The following is a 12,925-nucleotide window of genomic DNA, read 5'->3' on the forward strand; positions in this document are numbered from 1 at the left end:
GCAGATTTTTAATCCATTACTTTCTAAACCAAAACTGAGGAGTATTTTTCACCTAAGGGCCATGTTTGTTGTGTTTAATCTTCAGATGAATCATAGAACTCATCAGTCAGGGTTCCCATTCAAAGCACAAATGATTAGGATCTAATTACTTTATTTAAGGCACATTATATGAGACTCAGTTCTCCTATCAAGTTTGTAATGCTGTGAAAGTATAGAGAAGAAGATGGCAATTAGTAGCAGGATAGATGCAATCAATTATACCAGCAACAAGTGCACCTCTGGAAAACCTGAAGGGCTAGGCTGGAGACACATTATCCTGGTGAAGGTCCATCTGTTTACTGACACCAGCTTGATGGTACATACTCAAATTTTCTTTGAATCATAAATTGACAGCACTGTTTTTTTATATGGACAGATTGGCACACAGTGCAGAAATTCTTATAGAGGACTGGACAGCAACAAAATAATACAATTTTTAAAAATAGCAATTCAGTTATGAATGTAGCAACATTTTTAGTTTCCTACATATTCTACCTAACTTTTGAGATAGCAAGAGAGTGGATGAATTAATTTCCTAAGCAGGATCTCTAATCATACATTTGCTACCAAAGAACTAATGAATTAGAATTGGAAGCCTAGCAAATAGTATCCGAGATTTTCCATTTCTGTTGCACATTATTTGACAGTAGTCTCCCAGGGTTACAATGGATCTTTTCAATAATATGTAAAGATCTGAAAATTAAACATGGGTCCAGTCTACATATTTTCTACTGAAATTCAGAAAGATATGCAGAATATCAAGAAGTTAAACATGGTACTACAAAGAAAGTTCAGTGCTGAACAGAATCTTAAAATGTAAGAATATTCAGATTGAAAAGATGTAAACAGTATATTTTCAGAATAAGATTGTTTAGTCCCCCGAAAATATGCAGAAGCAGCAAACTACACAAGCTGCTTGGTTGTTACCCATGAAATTAACAAGAAGAAGTCATTCACTGTAATATCTGGAGCTCAACTATTTTATTCTTTATTCTATGAATATCAAAAGGTTCAGGAAAACTATTTCCGTATTGTGAACTGGATTAGACTGGCAGGTGATTACTTCACAGTTTCTGCCATGGGAGATTCAGAGTTAAGCTGCTCCTACTGTGCTATGGATAAACAAATGTTTATGAGAAGTTCTTAAGTGAGATAAGCAAATAATACTACCTTACCTCATCAGCAACTGGTGTTAAGAAACATAAAGCTTTTTATACTAGACCTAATCTATATTAAAAATAATGGTCATTAACATATTTATCTTCTATAAATTTGTCTAATATCTGTTTAGGGCTCTCCATGCTGGTGAAACTTATTACATGGTCTAGAATTAGATTCCAGAGTGTAGCTATATACTTCATTATGTAAAAACAAATCCTGTTATTTGTTCTGAAAATATTATGAGAAAGGGTGAGAAATTCTCTTCATACTATACACCATACATGTCCTACATGCCTTTCTTGTATTTTCCTTGCCTCTAATTCTATTCTGCAACTTTTCTGGTTCTGTGTTAATCTTTTTCAGTTGCAATAGTTAGTCAATATATCAGTATGATTTAAAACTATTACAAAACTGACAGATTTATTTTTTATTCTTTTCCTAATGATTCCCAGTAATAAAACTGTTTTTATAGCAATCACCCCATGGAATATTTACAACTCCAAACTCTATTCCTAGCCAATTACTATAGATCCCAAGAAAGAAATATATATTACATACACAAACGTACACACACACAAAGACGCACATACACACAAACTCCACAGCTTGGAGTTTGATACTGACTGGCTCAAGGTTGATTTAAACTTCCATACTTCAAGGTTGGTAAAATGAGGACCCAGATTGTTGGGGACTGTATGCTAACTCTGTAAACTGTTCAGAGCGCTGTAACGCATTATGGAGTAGAATATAAGTCTAACTATTACTGCTATTGCTATATAATTTTCTGCCATGAAAACAACTTGTTAAATAAATATTAAAACCATTATTTGTTTTATTTATGAGTCAGACATTTAGATATGGTGAAAATATTTTATATCTTACCTGATCCTGAGAAATTCTCTAAAGACCTGTCTGTTGTTGTAGTAGCAATTTCACTGCTGCTCATTGGCTCTGTTTTAACTAAAAAAACCACAAATAACATGTGTTCTATATACCCTATTATTTGTGCACAAACCCATGCATACATGCAAAACACGTACATACTATAAGCACTCAGTGGGATCACATACAAAAATGCAACACATCACAAACCACAACAAGTACATTTATAGAATACAGAATCAAGAAATGTTTAAGTTAAAAGTAAGTAAATAATTCATTAATAATTAGTTAAATGATACATTATTTTTCTAGAGAAATATCAAAAGCGATGAACATAGAAGATAGTCAATATTCTCAGATCTGAACTGGATCAATCCAGTTGTATAATTTTTGAATATATATTACATTGTAATTAGAAACCAGACTACTTTAATTCTTTATATGCTGCAGGCTTTTTCTTATATGTTCCACTTGCTGAATACAAGCAATTTCAGAATTTTGGTCCATTCAATATTATCTACATTGATCAACAGGTGGTTTTAAGGATTTCAAGCAGGAACTTTCCCTATTCTATGGGTGATGGAAGAAGTTAAAATTTAGGATCTTCAAGAGGCAAAGCATGTGCTTTATTCCTGGTTTAACACTTGCCCTAATTGTAGTGTAGTTTCTGGAGTCTATTTTATTGTGAGAAGAAGACATTTATATTAAAAATAGTTGTTCTCATTATCTTACATTAAAACTGTTGCATATATAAAAAATGTACAAAAAAGCCAATTAGATGGTTAATACAGGATGTATTATAAATGTGGAATAAAATGAATCAGTATAACAATAAGAATTTCTAAAGATACCTTTTTAAAAAGAAAAGCTGTAGCTGCTTTCTCTGTACATAAGAAGTGTAACTATAGTTACCTTTCCCTCCTTTTTGAGTTACTGAAGTATATATTGGGTTTTCCCTTAGAATGAAATCTCATATTTCTACTGGCTTGGTCAGAAAGTGTTTTATTCCTGAGGAATTGTTTTTTATAGTTTTATTGACTATCAAGGACTCAAATGCTTATGGTAAATGACAAACGAAGCCAGTCAGCATAAAAATTTAACTTTTTTTGAAGAGTTTTCTTGCCTCACATTGTATGATATGATAAAAGTGCTTCAGGCTTCAAGCATCTATAAAATATTAAACAATTTACACTGTTTTTGATAATATAGAATGTAGAACATACAGTAGTTACTTTATTTCTAAAAATGCCAAATTGAGCTAAGACAATGAAAAGAACAAAATCTGACACTTTATTTTGTAAAATATGGAGCTGGGCTTTTCTCTATTCAACTTTTCCTACTATTAAGGAAAGCCTTAACCACCAAATATCATGAAGACAAATTGAAAAAAAAAATCAAACTCAATCAAACAAACACAATATACATTTATACATTATTGCTTTTTTAGATTTTTTTGCATACACAAGCATTAAGAAACAGAGAAAAATTGTTTTGCTGCACATAACAGTTGCTACAATTAAAAGTACAGGAGTACTTATGATACAGGAGTAAGAACTTGGAAGAATTTTCTAAAGTTTGGCAGCAAAATGACATATTCTCAAAGTAGTCTCAAGAGTGAAAACAGAAAGATATTGTAAGACATTTCAACATGCATTCTTTAATTCTAAAGAAAAATATGCTTTGGAATGCAGCAAATGTGTATAAAAACCACTTTACCACATTTAAAAAACTCCACTATTTGAGCAAATGGAAACCTTATTCAATCACTGCAGGAATTTTGCCTAGCTTTGACTATATTTTTCCTATATTGCCAATTATTCCTCTTTCCAAATCTAACATGATCTTCCAATATTATATTTCCCTTATCTTAATTTTATCCCTTTTATCCTGATCTTGTTACAATGGTTACTACATCACTACTACACTTACAAACATAGACAGAAACAAACATTTGATAAAGATCAAACTATGCTTTATGCTAATTATATATTCAACAGTTCTCTTAAGCAAACAGGACCTAAATCAGACCCGGTCAGAGCAAATACACTGCAGACATAATTTTCTCCAGAACGAGATACTTTAATAAAAAATAAAATGCTCCCTTCCCCTCCTCCAACTGTCAGGCATAATTTTGCTTGTTTTTAAAATAAATTTATGGGCCTAATCTAAATCTAGATTCTCATATACAAGAGGTGCATAAAAATGGAAGTCAAATGAAGATTGGGCACATGCTACACAATGATATAACATAGTTAAGCACCAAGATAGCAACCAGATGTCTTTAAAGCAGGTGTGTGGGTGAGTTCTATATGTGGCCACCTAAAAAGTAATGCAAGTTATTTTATGAAAAAAGAAAACTGAATCCTAAGCCATGTCTATTGCATTTATTTCATAATACAGAATTCTGTAAATGTATTAAAATATATAGCATTTGTTTTTCAGTTACTCATGCTTACAAAATGTACAGCTATCTCCTTTTGAGTGCCAATATGTAATGTAATGACAACATTGAGGCCCTTCCTTCCTTCCTTCCTTCCTTCCTTCCTTCCTTCCTTCCTTCCTTCCTTCCTTCCTTCTTTCCTGCCTCCATTTCCTCCCTCCCTCCCTCCGTCCCTTCCTCAATCTCCTGCACATATGCCTCTATTCTTTCCTTCCCTCCTCCCAATATTAACAGATTTACTTATAGATGCACAGCAAACAATGAAGAACCTAGCAAGAAAGAGTCTAGACCAACAATAGTAACAAGATCTAAATATAGATAAAGAGGCAAAAGGAGGAATTGAGATTATATCCCTGAACGTTAATGGTTTTAACTCCCCACTGAAGAGGAAAAAATTTCTAAATAAATTGGGTAGGATGAATTTAGACATAATAGTCCTGCAAGAAGTACATATTAAAAAACAGCACCAAATGGACATGAGGGAAGGCAAAGGCCTATTGGAAAAGCATACATACGTGGTTAGAAAAAATATTGGGCGAACAAGTGGATTTTAAACCTGAACTCTTTTTACTAGGCATTATGTCTGAAAAGACTAATAAGCAGAAATTATATTTAATTCTACATATTACCACAGCAGCAAGAATAATTTTTGCACAATACTGGAAGAATGAAGGATTGCCATCAGAGGAAGAAATAATCACGAAAATATTGGAATGTGCAGAGATGGACAGACTAACTATAAGGCTAAAAGATAAAGAAGATACGGACTACTATAAAATTTGGAACTTATTTTATTCTTGGTTAGAGAAAAGAATGAAGGATTAGGAATTGAACATGTATTAGCTTAGCAAACTCCAGACAACTTGTTGATTGGAAAAATTAGCATATGTTGATGGAAAAAAATAATAATAAAAAAGATTGTTAAAAAAAATAAAAATAAAAAACAGCACCAACATCTACTAAATTGTTCCAAACTGGGAAAAATGTTTGCAGCACTCTCACAACAAAAAAAGCAGGAGTAGTAGCATATATTAATGAGGAAATTCCAACAAAACATACATATAATGATGAAGATGGCAGAATCTTAATAATAGAAGTAATTTTGAACAAAATAAAAATAGCTCTAGTGGGAATCTATGCTCCTAATGAAGGCCAGAAACAATTTTATAAAAAATTATATAGCATTATTAGTGGATTTGATTATGACAACTTTTGTATAGTGGGAGACTTCAATGCGATTAAGGATAGACAATTGGATTATAAAAATCATAAGACCAGAAAAGGAATTAGACCAACACTACCTAGTACTTTCTTAGAAATGGCGGAGGAGTTCAACATTCAGGATATTTGGAGGGCGAGGAATACAGGGAAAAAGCAGTATACATATTTTTCGGGGCGACACCTCTCATGGTCCAAGATAGATATAGCGTGGTTGTCAACAGATCTGAATTTGGAAGTGAAAGATGTTATAATTGATACAAATTTGTGGGCCGACCACAATCCAATAGAATCAAATGGAGAGAGCAAAAGAAAACAAGAAGGTAGACTCTAAAAAGAGCAATTTTAAACCACAAAGAATTTAAATTAAAATTAGAAGAGCAAATGGGCCTATTCTTCCAGATGAATAAAAAGGAAGACACAAATTCTCAAAACTTATGGGACACAGCCAAAGCCTACATGAGAGGTGTCGAAATTGCTTATATGGCTAGGGGAAATAGAACTAAAATATAGTGACAAAGAAATCTTGAAGAACTTAGTAGAGTAGAGGAAAATCTACAAAATGAACCACAAAGGCGTGACCTGAAGCAACAAATAGATTTAATTAAACATAAGATAAATATTATTGAAAAGGAAGAACTGGAGCAACAAATAAAATGTACCAAACAAAATTTGAAAATGCCAATAAACCAGGTAGATGGTTGGCTTACAAGATAAAGAAACATAATGATAAAAAGAGGATTAATAAACTATACAATGAAAAAGGAGAGATGGTTTACCAGAATGAAAGGAAGAAAACGGTGGCCTATGAGTTTTATAAAAATTTATATGACAATGTAGAACGGAAAAACAAGGATGACATATTAAAATATTTACAATTAGCTGATCTACCAAAAGTTCCAGAGGAGACTAAAAATACATTAAACAAAGAGATAACACCTTTGGAACTATTCGAGGCAATCAAGAAACAAAAAAATAATAAAGCCCCAGGTCTGGATGGTTTACCAACAGAAATATACAAAATAATGCAAGAATCTCTAAGTCCAGTGTTAATAGACCTATTTAACGAGGTTCTAAAGAATGTGAAGATTCCAAACTCATGGGAAGAAGCAACTATCACTTTGATCCCCAAGAACAACTCAGATTTGGCGTTCATTAAAAATTACTGTGGGTGTGCGATTGGATTCAACTGGAAAATTGGAGATTATTAAAACTGGAAGGTCATGACATGCAGACGGGATGGCATGCCATGTTATGGGATGAGAAGCATAAAGTTTACCAGTACTTCCGGAGGCACTACATCAGACGGGCACTAATAGATGTATGGATCAAAATTCGATGACAGAACTACAGGCAGGTCCTAATTGGATCTCAATATTAGAAATGTACATACACCCAAGGTTAATTCAGTTGGGGAAAGTAATAACCTATAAAAACATACTAGATGAGAGAGGAGAATTAAAATCGAGGAAGAATCTCCAAGATGCAGGAATAGAATTAGAATGGTGGGCATACCTCCAACTACAAGCAAGATATAGTCAAGATAAAAAAGAGTGGGGTATAAAGATAGAACCGACAGAACTAGATAAAATTTTATTATGTCCCGAGGATAAAATGATTAAAAAAATATATCATTTTCTTTTAGATCAGACAATGTATGAAGAACAGGTTAAGGAGACCATGTTAATTTGGAGTAAGGATTTTGGTTTTAGTATCGACCTACATATTTGGCAAGAACTGTGGGAAGGGAATAGGAAACTCACTTTAGCTACCTCATATAAGGAAAATCTTTACAAGATGTTCTATAGATGGCATTTCCCATCCGTAAGGTTAGCCAAAATGGGTTCAAACATTTCACCCCTATGCTGGAAATGTAAAACAGCATTAGGTTCATATTACCATATGTGGTGGGAATGCCCAAAGATCCGTGAGTATTGGAACAGGACACGAAGCTGGTTGAGGGATATATTAACACTGGACTTAGAGTTAAAACCTGAACTCTTCTTGTTGGGAATAACGACAGAAAAATATGACAAGGGAACAATCTACCTGCTGTTACACATCCTGACTGCAGCTAGGCTTGCTTTAGCGCAAAAATGGAAGAGCAAGGAAATTCCCACAAAGGAAGAGTTAATACATAAAATATTAGCATGTGTGGAAATGGACAGGCTCACAATGATATTAAAAGATAAATGTGGATCAGTTTATTATGAAACCTGGGATAAATTTTTAACCACTGGAGGAATTTGAAGAGGACAGTAGGGATTAAAGACGAATGTTAAGATAGAAATATATGTTATTTTAGAACAAGTATTGTATATAAAATTTAGATATATATGTAGAGATGAAGAATTGATTGTAAAAAGTGGAATAATCTGATAAGAATGTATATACTGGAATGTCACGTCAAATCCAATGTTTGTTTGTTTTTAATTGTATTATAAATAAAATTTGTTAAAAAAAAAAAAGAACCTAGCAAGCAAAATTAGCTATTTTAGAGCAGAATGAATAAAAATCATTTAATATCATGAAGTTCACAAGTGAGTACTGCAAAATAGCACATATAGTGCCAACAGTGTTTTCTGATGTATATGCTATGTTTTTGTTTGTTCTCTTTTTTTATAACTTTATAAAGTTAAAAAGAAATGAAATTCTTACATATAATTGTCAAATCCATACCTCTTTACTAAAAACATATTTGATTAGTAATTTCCTATGAACATTCACTTTGAAACAAATGTACTGATTACAAATTGCTACAAAAAACAACAGAATACTAACAGGAACAGTTTTGAGCCATAAATAGAAAGCTTTCATTGAAATAAAAAATGTCTAGAATAAAAATACAATTAATAAAAGAACATTTAAAAATTGATTTGCACCAATTTCAGATTTTACTCTAAACAGATTATAAATTTTAATATAAACTTAAAAGTTAAAACCCTCAATCCTTTTAAATACATGACCCTTTTCTTTATAAAATATACGAGGTGTTTTACAGAAAAAAAGTTGGTTTAATTGAAAGTCTAAATATTTAACTATGCTACTTGCCATTTATTTATTTCTATAAAAATATTCAATATTTATGATTCTGTCAAACAAACATGGACTTTTATGTTTCAATCCAGTCTATATAAAACTGACAAGCTCTCATTTAGTCATACAATAATGTAATATTTTCAATAGATTCTCATACTTCTGCCTGAAAATATTAATTCCAGAGAAATTTTATTTAATGTATATAATGCTTTATATATTATATGAGAAATATTATGATCTCCAAATTCCTTTCAGGTTTGGATTTTGATCAGCTCTGGTAAACCTTTGCTTTAGTCCCTTACCCTATCTCTTTTAAACATTAACTACTAACAATGGAAAGAATGAACAGAAACATCTTTTTAGTACCATTTTACCTACATACAGACAAGAAGACATTAAAAATAGCAGCAGTGAAATAATAATAATAATAATATAATAATAATAATAATTTACGTCTCACCATATTTTTTATGGGAGAGACACTCTTTGTCTGACTCCTCTGATGAGACCTGTTCAGTATGGTTGAACCTCTGGCATAACTCTCAATGGAGGAAATACCATAAAGGCAATCAACACCTGGGCAATCCCAGTTATTAGGTACACAGCTTGAATAGTGGACTGGACTCAAGCAGAACTAAAAGCAATGGATAGGCAGACCAGAAAAATAATGACAATGAATCATGCCCTTCATCCACGCAGTGACATTGATAGACTTTATCTACCAAGGCAAATAGGTGGGCGGGGAATGCTACAAGTACATCAGATGGTTGAAGAAGAAAAAATGGCTTTGGAAGAATATCTGCAGAACAATGATGAAGATGCACTGAAATTAGTATATCAGGAAGGCTTACTAACTACTGGAGAGACCAAACTGGCCTACAAGAAAGACCAAATGAAGAACAGAATAGAGGCATGGGAAGACAAAGCACTACATGGCCAATACATGAAAAAAATAGATGGGAAAGCAGATAATAATAAAACCTGGCAATGGCTAAGAGCAGGAAAATTGAAGAAAGAGACCGAGGGACTAATTCTGGCTGCACAAGACCAAGCCTTAAGGACAAATGCATACAAAGTCAAAATTGAGAAGACAGCAACAGACAGTGCCGCCTATGCAAAGAAACTGAAGAAACAGTGGACCACTTGGTAAGCTGTTGCAAGAAGATTGTACAAACTGATTACAAGCAACGGCATGACAAAGTAGCAACAATGGTGCATTGGAAGATCTGCAAAAAATATCATTTGCCTGTAAGCAAAAACTGGTGGGATCATAAAATAGAGAAAGTCATAGAAAATGATAAAATTAAACTGCTCTGGGACTTCAGAATTCAACAGACAAGCACCTGCAACATAACACCCCAGACTTAACAATTGTCGATAAAAAAGACAAAAAAGTCTGGATAGTGGACGTGGCAGTGCCTGGAGATAGCAGAATAGAAGAGAAAGAACTGGAGAAGATAACAAAATACAAAGACCTACAAATAGAAAGACCGTGGCAAAAGCAAGCAAGGGTAGTACCAATAGTCATAGGCTCCTTGGGTGCAATCCCAAAACAACTGGAGCACCACTTGAACACCATTGGCATTGACAAATTCGCTATTAGTCAATTGCAAAAGGCAGCCTTATTAGGAACTGCTTCCATCCTGCGACTATATCTGTAATACCATCAAACATCCACATCTGCCTATCCCAGGTCCTGGGTAAGGACTCGATAGGTAGACAAAATGCCAAATCCAGTCTAAACATCTGGCTGACTGTGCGATGATCGATAATAATAATAATAAAGTTGGAAGGGGCCTTGCAAGTCATCGAGTCCAACCTCCTGCTCAGGCAGGAACCCTACACCATTTCAGACAAATGGCTGTCCAGTCTCTTCTTAAAAACTTCCAGTGTTGGAGCATTCACCACTTCTGGAGGCAGGTTGTTCCATTGGTTAATTGTTGTAACTGTCAGGAAGTTTCTCCTTAGTTCTAAGTTGCTTCTCTCCTTGATCACTTTCCATCCATTGCTTCTCGTCCTGCCTTCAGGTGCCTTGGAAGATAGTGATTCTCCCAAGGTACTATTACAATTCCCAGAGGGCAGCACAATAGGCTGTTTCTTTTTTTGCTTTTAATTTTTGATTGAGGATTTACATATGCATTAAATGCACTGCTTGAATGAAAGAAAGCTTTATATCCCATATTTTAATCTTCTGATCAACTTTAGAGTGAAGGTAAATTCTATGTAGAGGCAAATTCTCTCCATAATATTTAATCCAATTAATTCTTTTTTAAAAATCCTACAAACCACATTTAAAACTAATAAACTCTAAAATTCTATGAAGACAGCAGTAGTATCCAGACAGAAGACAGTTAACCGAAAGTCCTGGAATAAATACTTCTATGGCCAGTATTGGATATTCATAAGGGTTAGTTAGCATCAACTATATTTGAACAGAAACAGAATTTTATAACCACAGCAGTAAAAACAATTTAATCAAGATTTAAATTACAATATGAAGGAAGAGGAAATTAACCCTTTAATTATGGTGTAACTGTATGTTACAGAGGATTTAAATAGCATTAAAAATACATTTTGGTGGCATAGTATCTGATGAGCAGATTGCATCCCTTGTCTATTAATATAACATGCGAAGATCATCAAAATAACTTATAAACTTAAACTTAAATTATATTTCTAAATTTAAAATCAATCCAAAACAATGTATTATGAAGTATCCCCAGATGACTCTTCATAAAAAGTACCGAATGTATCCAGACTGAAATATATAAATTGTTAGGATGTCTGTTTCACTATGTGAATATCACATTTTTTTTGTTTTGTTTTGGTAGCACTAGTAAATTTGTTTCTGTTTTAGAATGAATTATTTATCATTTTAAACTAACAGATAAGAGCAAATATTTCTCTAATCCATTTAATTTGTTAAATAGTTAAAATATTGTTATATTTTAAATATATAGAAAACAAAATCTATGAATATTAATAAAAATAAGGATTTTTGATGGAATCAGCTGAAGCTTAGTGAAGCTGAAAAATTAAGTCAGCTCTGAAATCAGAGAGTCAGGGAGAACTGCAGTTCTTGCTTTTGCCATTAAACAGCGATACATAGTCTAAAACCATAGCAGATTTTTTTCAATGCTACCATAATCCTTCCTAAGATTAACATTTTTATTAGTATAGAAGCAAAAGAATCTTGTATCACAGACATTTATTACTTTTATTAAAGGTAAAGGGTCTTTCATCACTTTAAAAAGTAACATATCTGACATGGACATCTCAAGTTATTTATCTGCTATATACTTTATGTATTGAAATGCTGCAAGTTATAGAATAAAATTTCAATAATTTCAGAGGAGGCGATAAAAACAATGCTCTAGTATCAGGATCTTATCATTTATAGTCTTATAGTTTTAAATTAGGGAGCAGATTTAAAGCAGATGGCTTTAAATTCCAGAGAGAAACAGTAAGTAGGCAATACCTATTTTAAGTAAGCAATATTTTTTCTTATCAAAACCTATGAATCCTGGAAGAAGACTGTCACTGAATCATATTAGTTATGTAGGTGAATCTATTTGTATATATTCTCTCCCTCTCTCTGTCCCTTCCTCCTTCCATCCATCTACTGAAAAGTTCTAAGAAATGTTTCCAAATTTTGGTTTACTTTAAGGTATAAGGTATACCTTAAACTATAATATGTTATTATATTTCTGCAGTTAGATTTTTGAACAGGACCAGAGATACCTCATTTTAATATTACTTGATTTTTGTAGGGCAAAGACTATGTAAAATTTTCACAGAGATGTAGATGATATTTGAATGATACATCCGAGAGTAATATTCCAATGTTGGCAAAATCTGGACAATGGAATGAGGTAGGACAGGACAAATATATAAAATATATTAAACAGTGTAATGTGGTAGTTAAGGTGTTGGATTAGGAGCACTGAGACATAGGCCATCCTGAGCCATGGAAACTCATTGGGTAATTTGAGGTCATTCAGTCTCATTCTCAACTCAATCTTCTTCATAGGATTATTATAATTAGGATAAATAAAGGGTTATTTCCATGTACAGTATGTAATTCTAAACTCCCAGAGAAAATGCACCACCAACAAAAAACAGCAATAGGTTACAAACCAGACAGAC

General features: G+C 32.9%; 1 protein-coding gene across 24 annotated transcripts in view; it reads right to left on the minus strand.

Annotated features, from left to right (window-relative positions):
• The window catches only part of EYA1 (EYA transcriptional coactivator and phosphatase 1), a 90,537-nt gene that overhangs the window by 62,826 nt on the left and 14,786 nt on the right, over window positions 1-12,925 (minus strand). For all 24 annotated transcript variants that reach the window (XM_039345413.1, XM_039345424.1, XM_039345434.1 and 21 more), the window contains one exon: window positions 2,083-2,160. In XM_039345413.1, the coding sequence (XP_039201347.1) occupies window positions 2,083-2,160 (78 nt within the window). The remainder of the gene's footprint in view (window positions 1-2,082; window positions 2,161-12,925) is intronic.

This window comes from Crotalus tigris, unplaced genomic scaffold (genome assembly GCF_016545835.1).
Source record: "Crotalus tigris isolate CLP2741 ecotype Arizona unplaced genomic scaffold, ASM1654583v1 scf7180000017952.28453644438:3035480, whole genome shotgun sequence".
In the NCBI taxonomy this organism is placed as follows: Eukaryota; Metazoa; Chordata; class Lepidosauria; order Squamata; family Viperidae; genus Crotalus; species Crotalus tigris.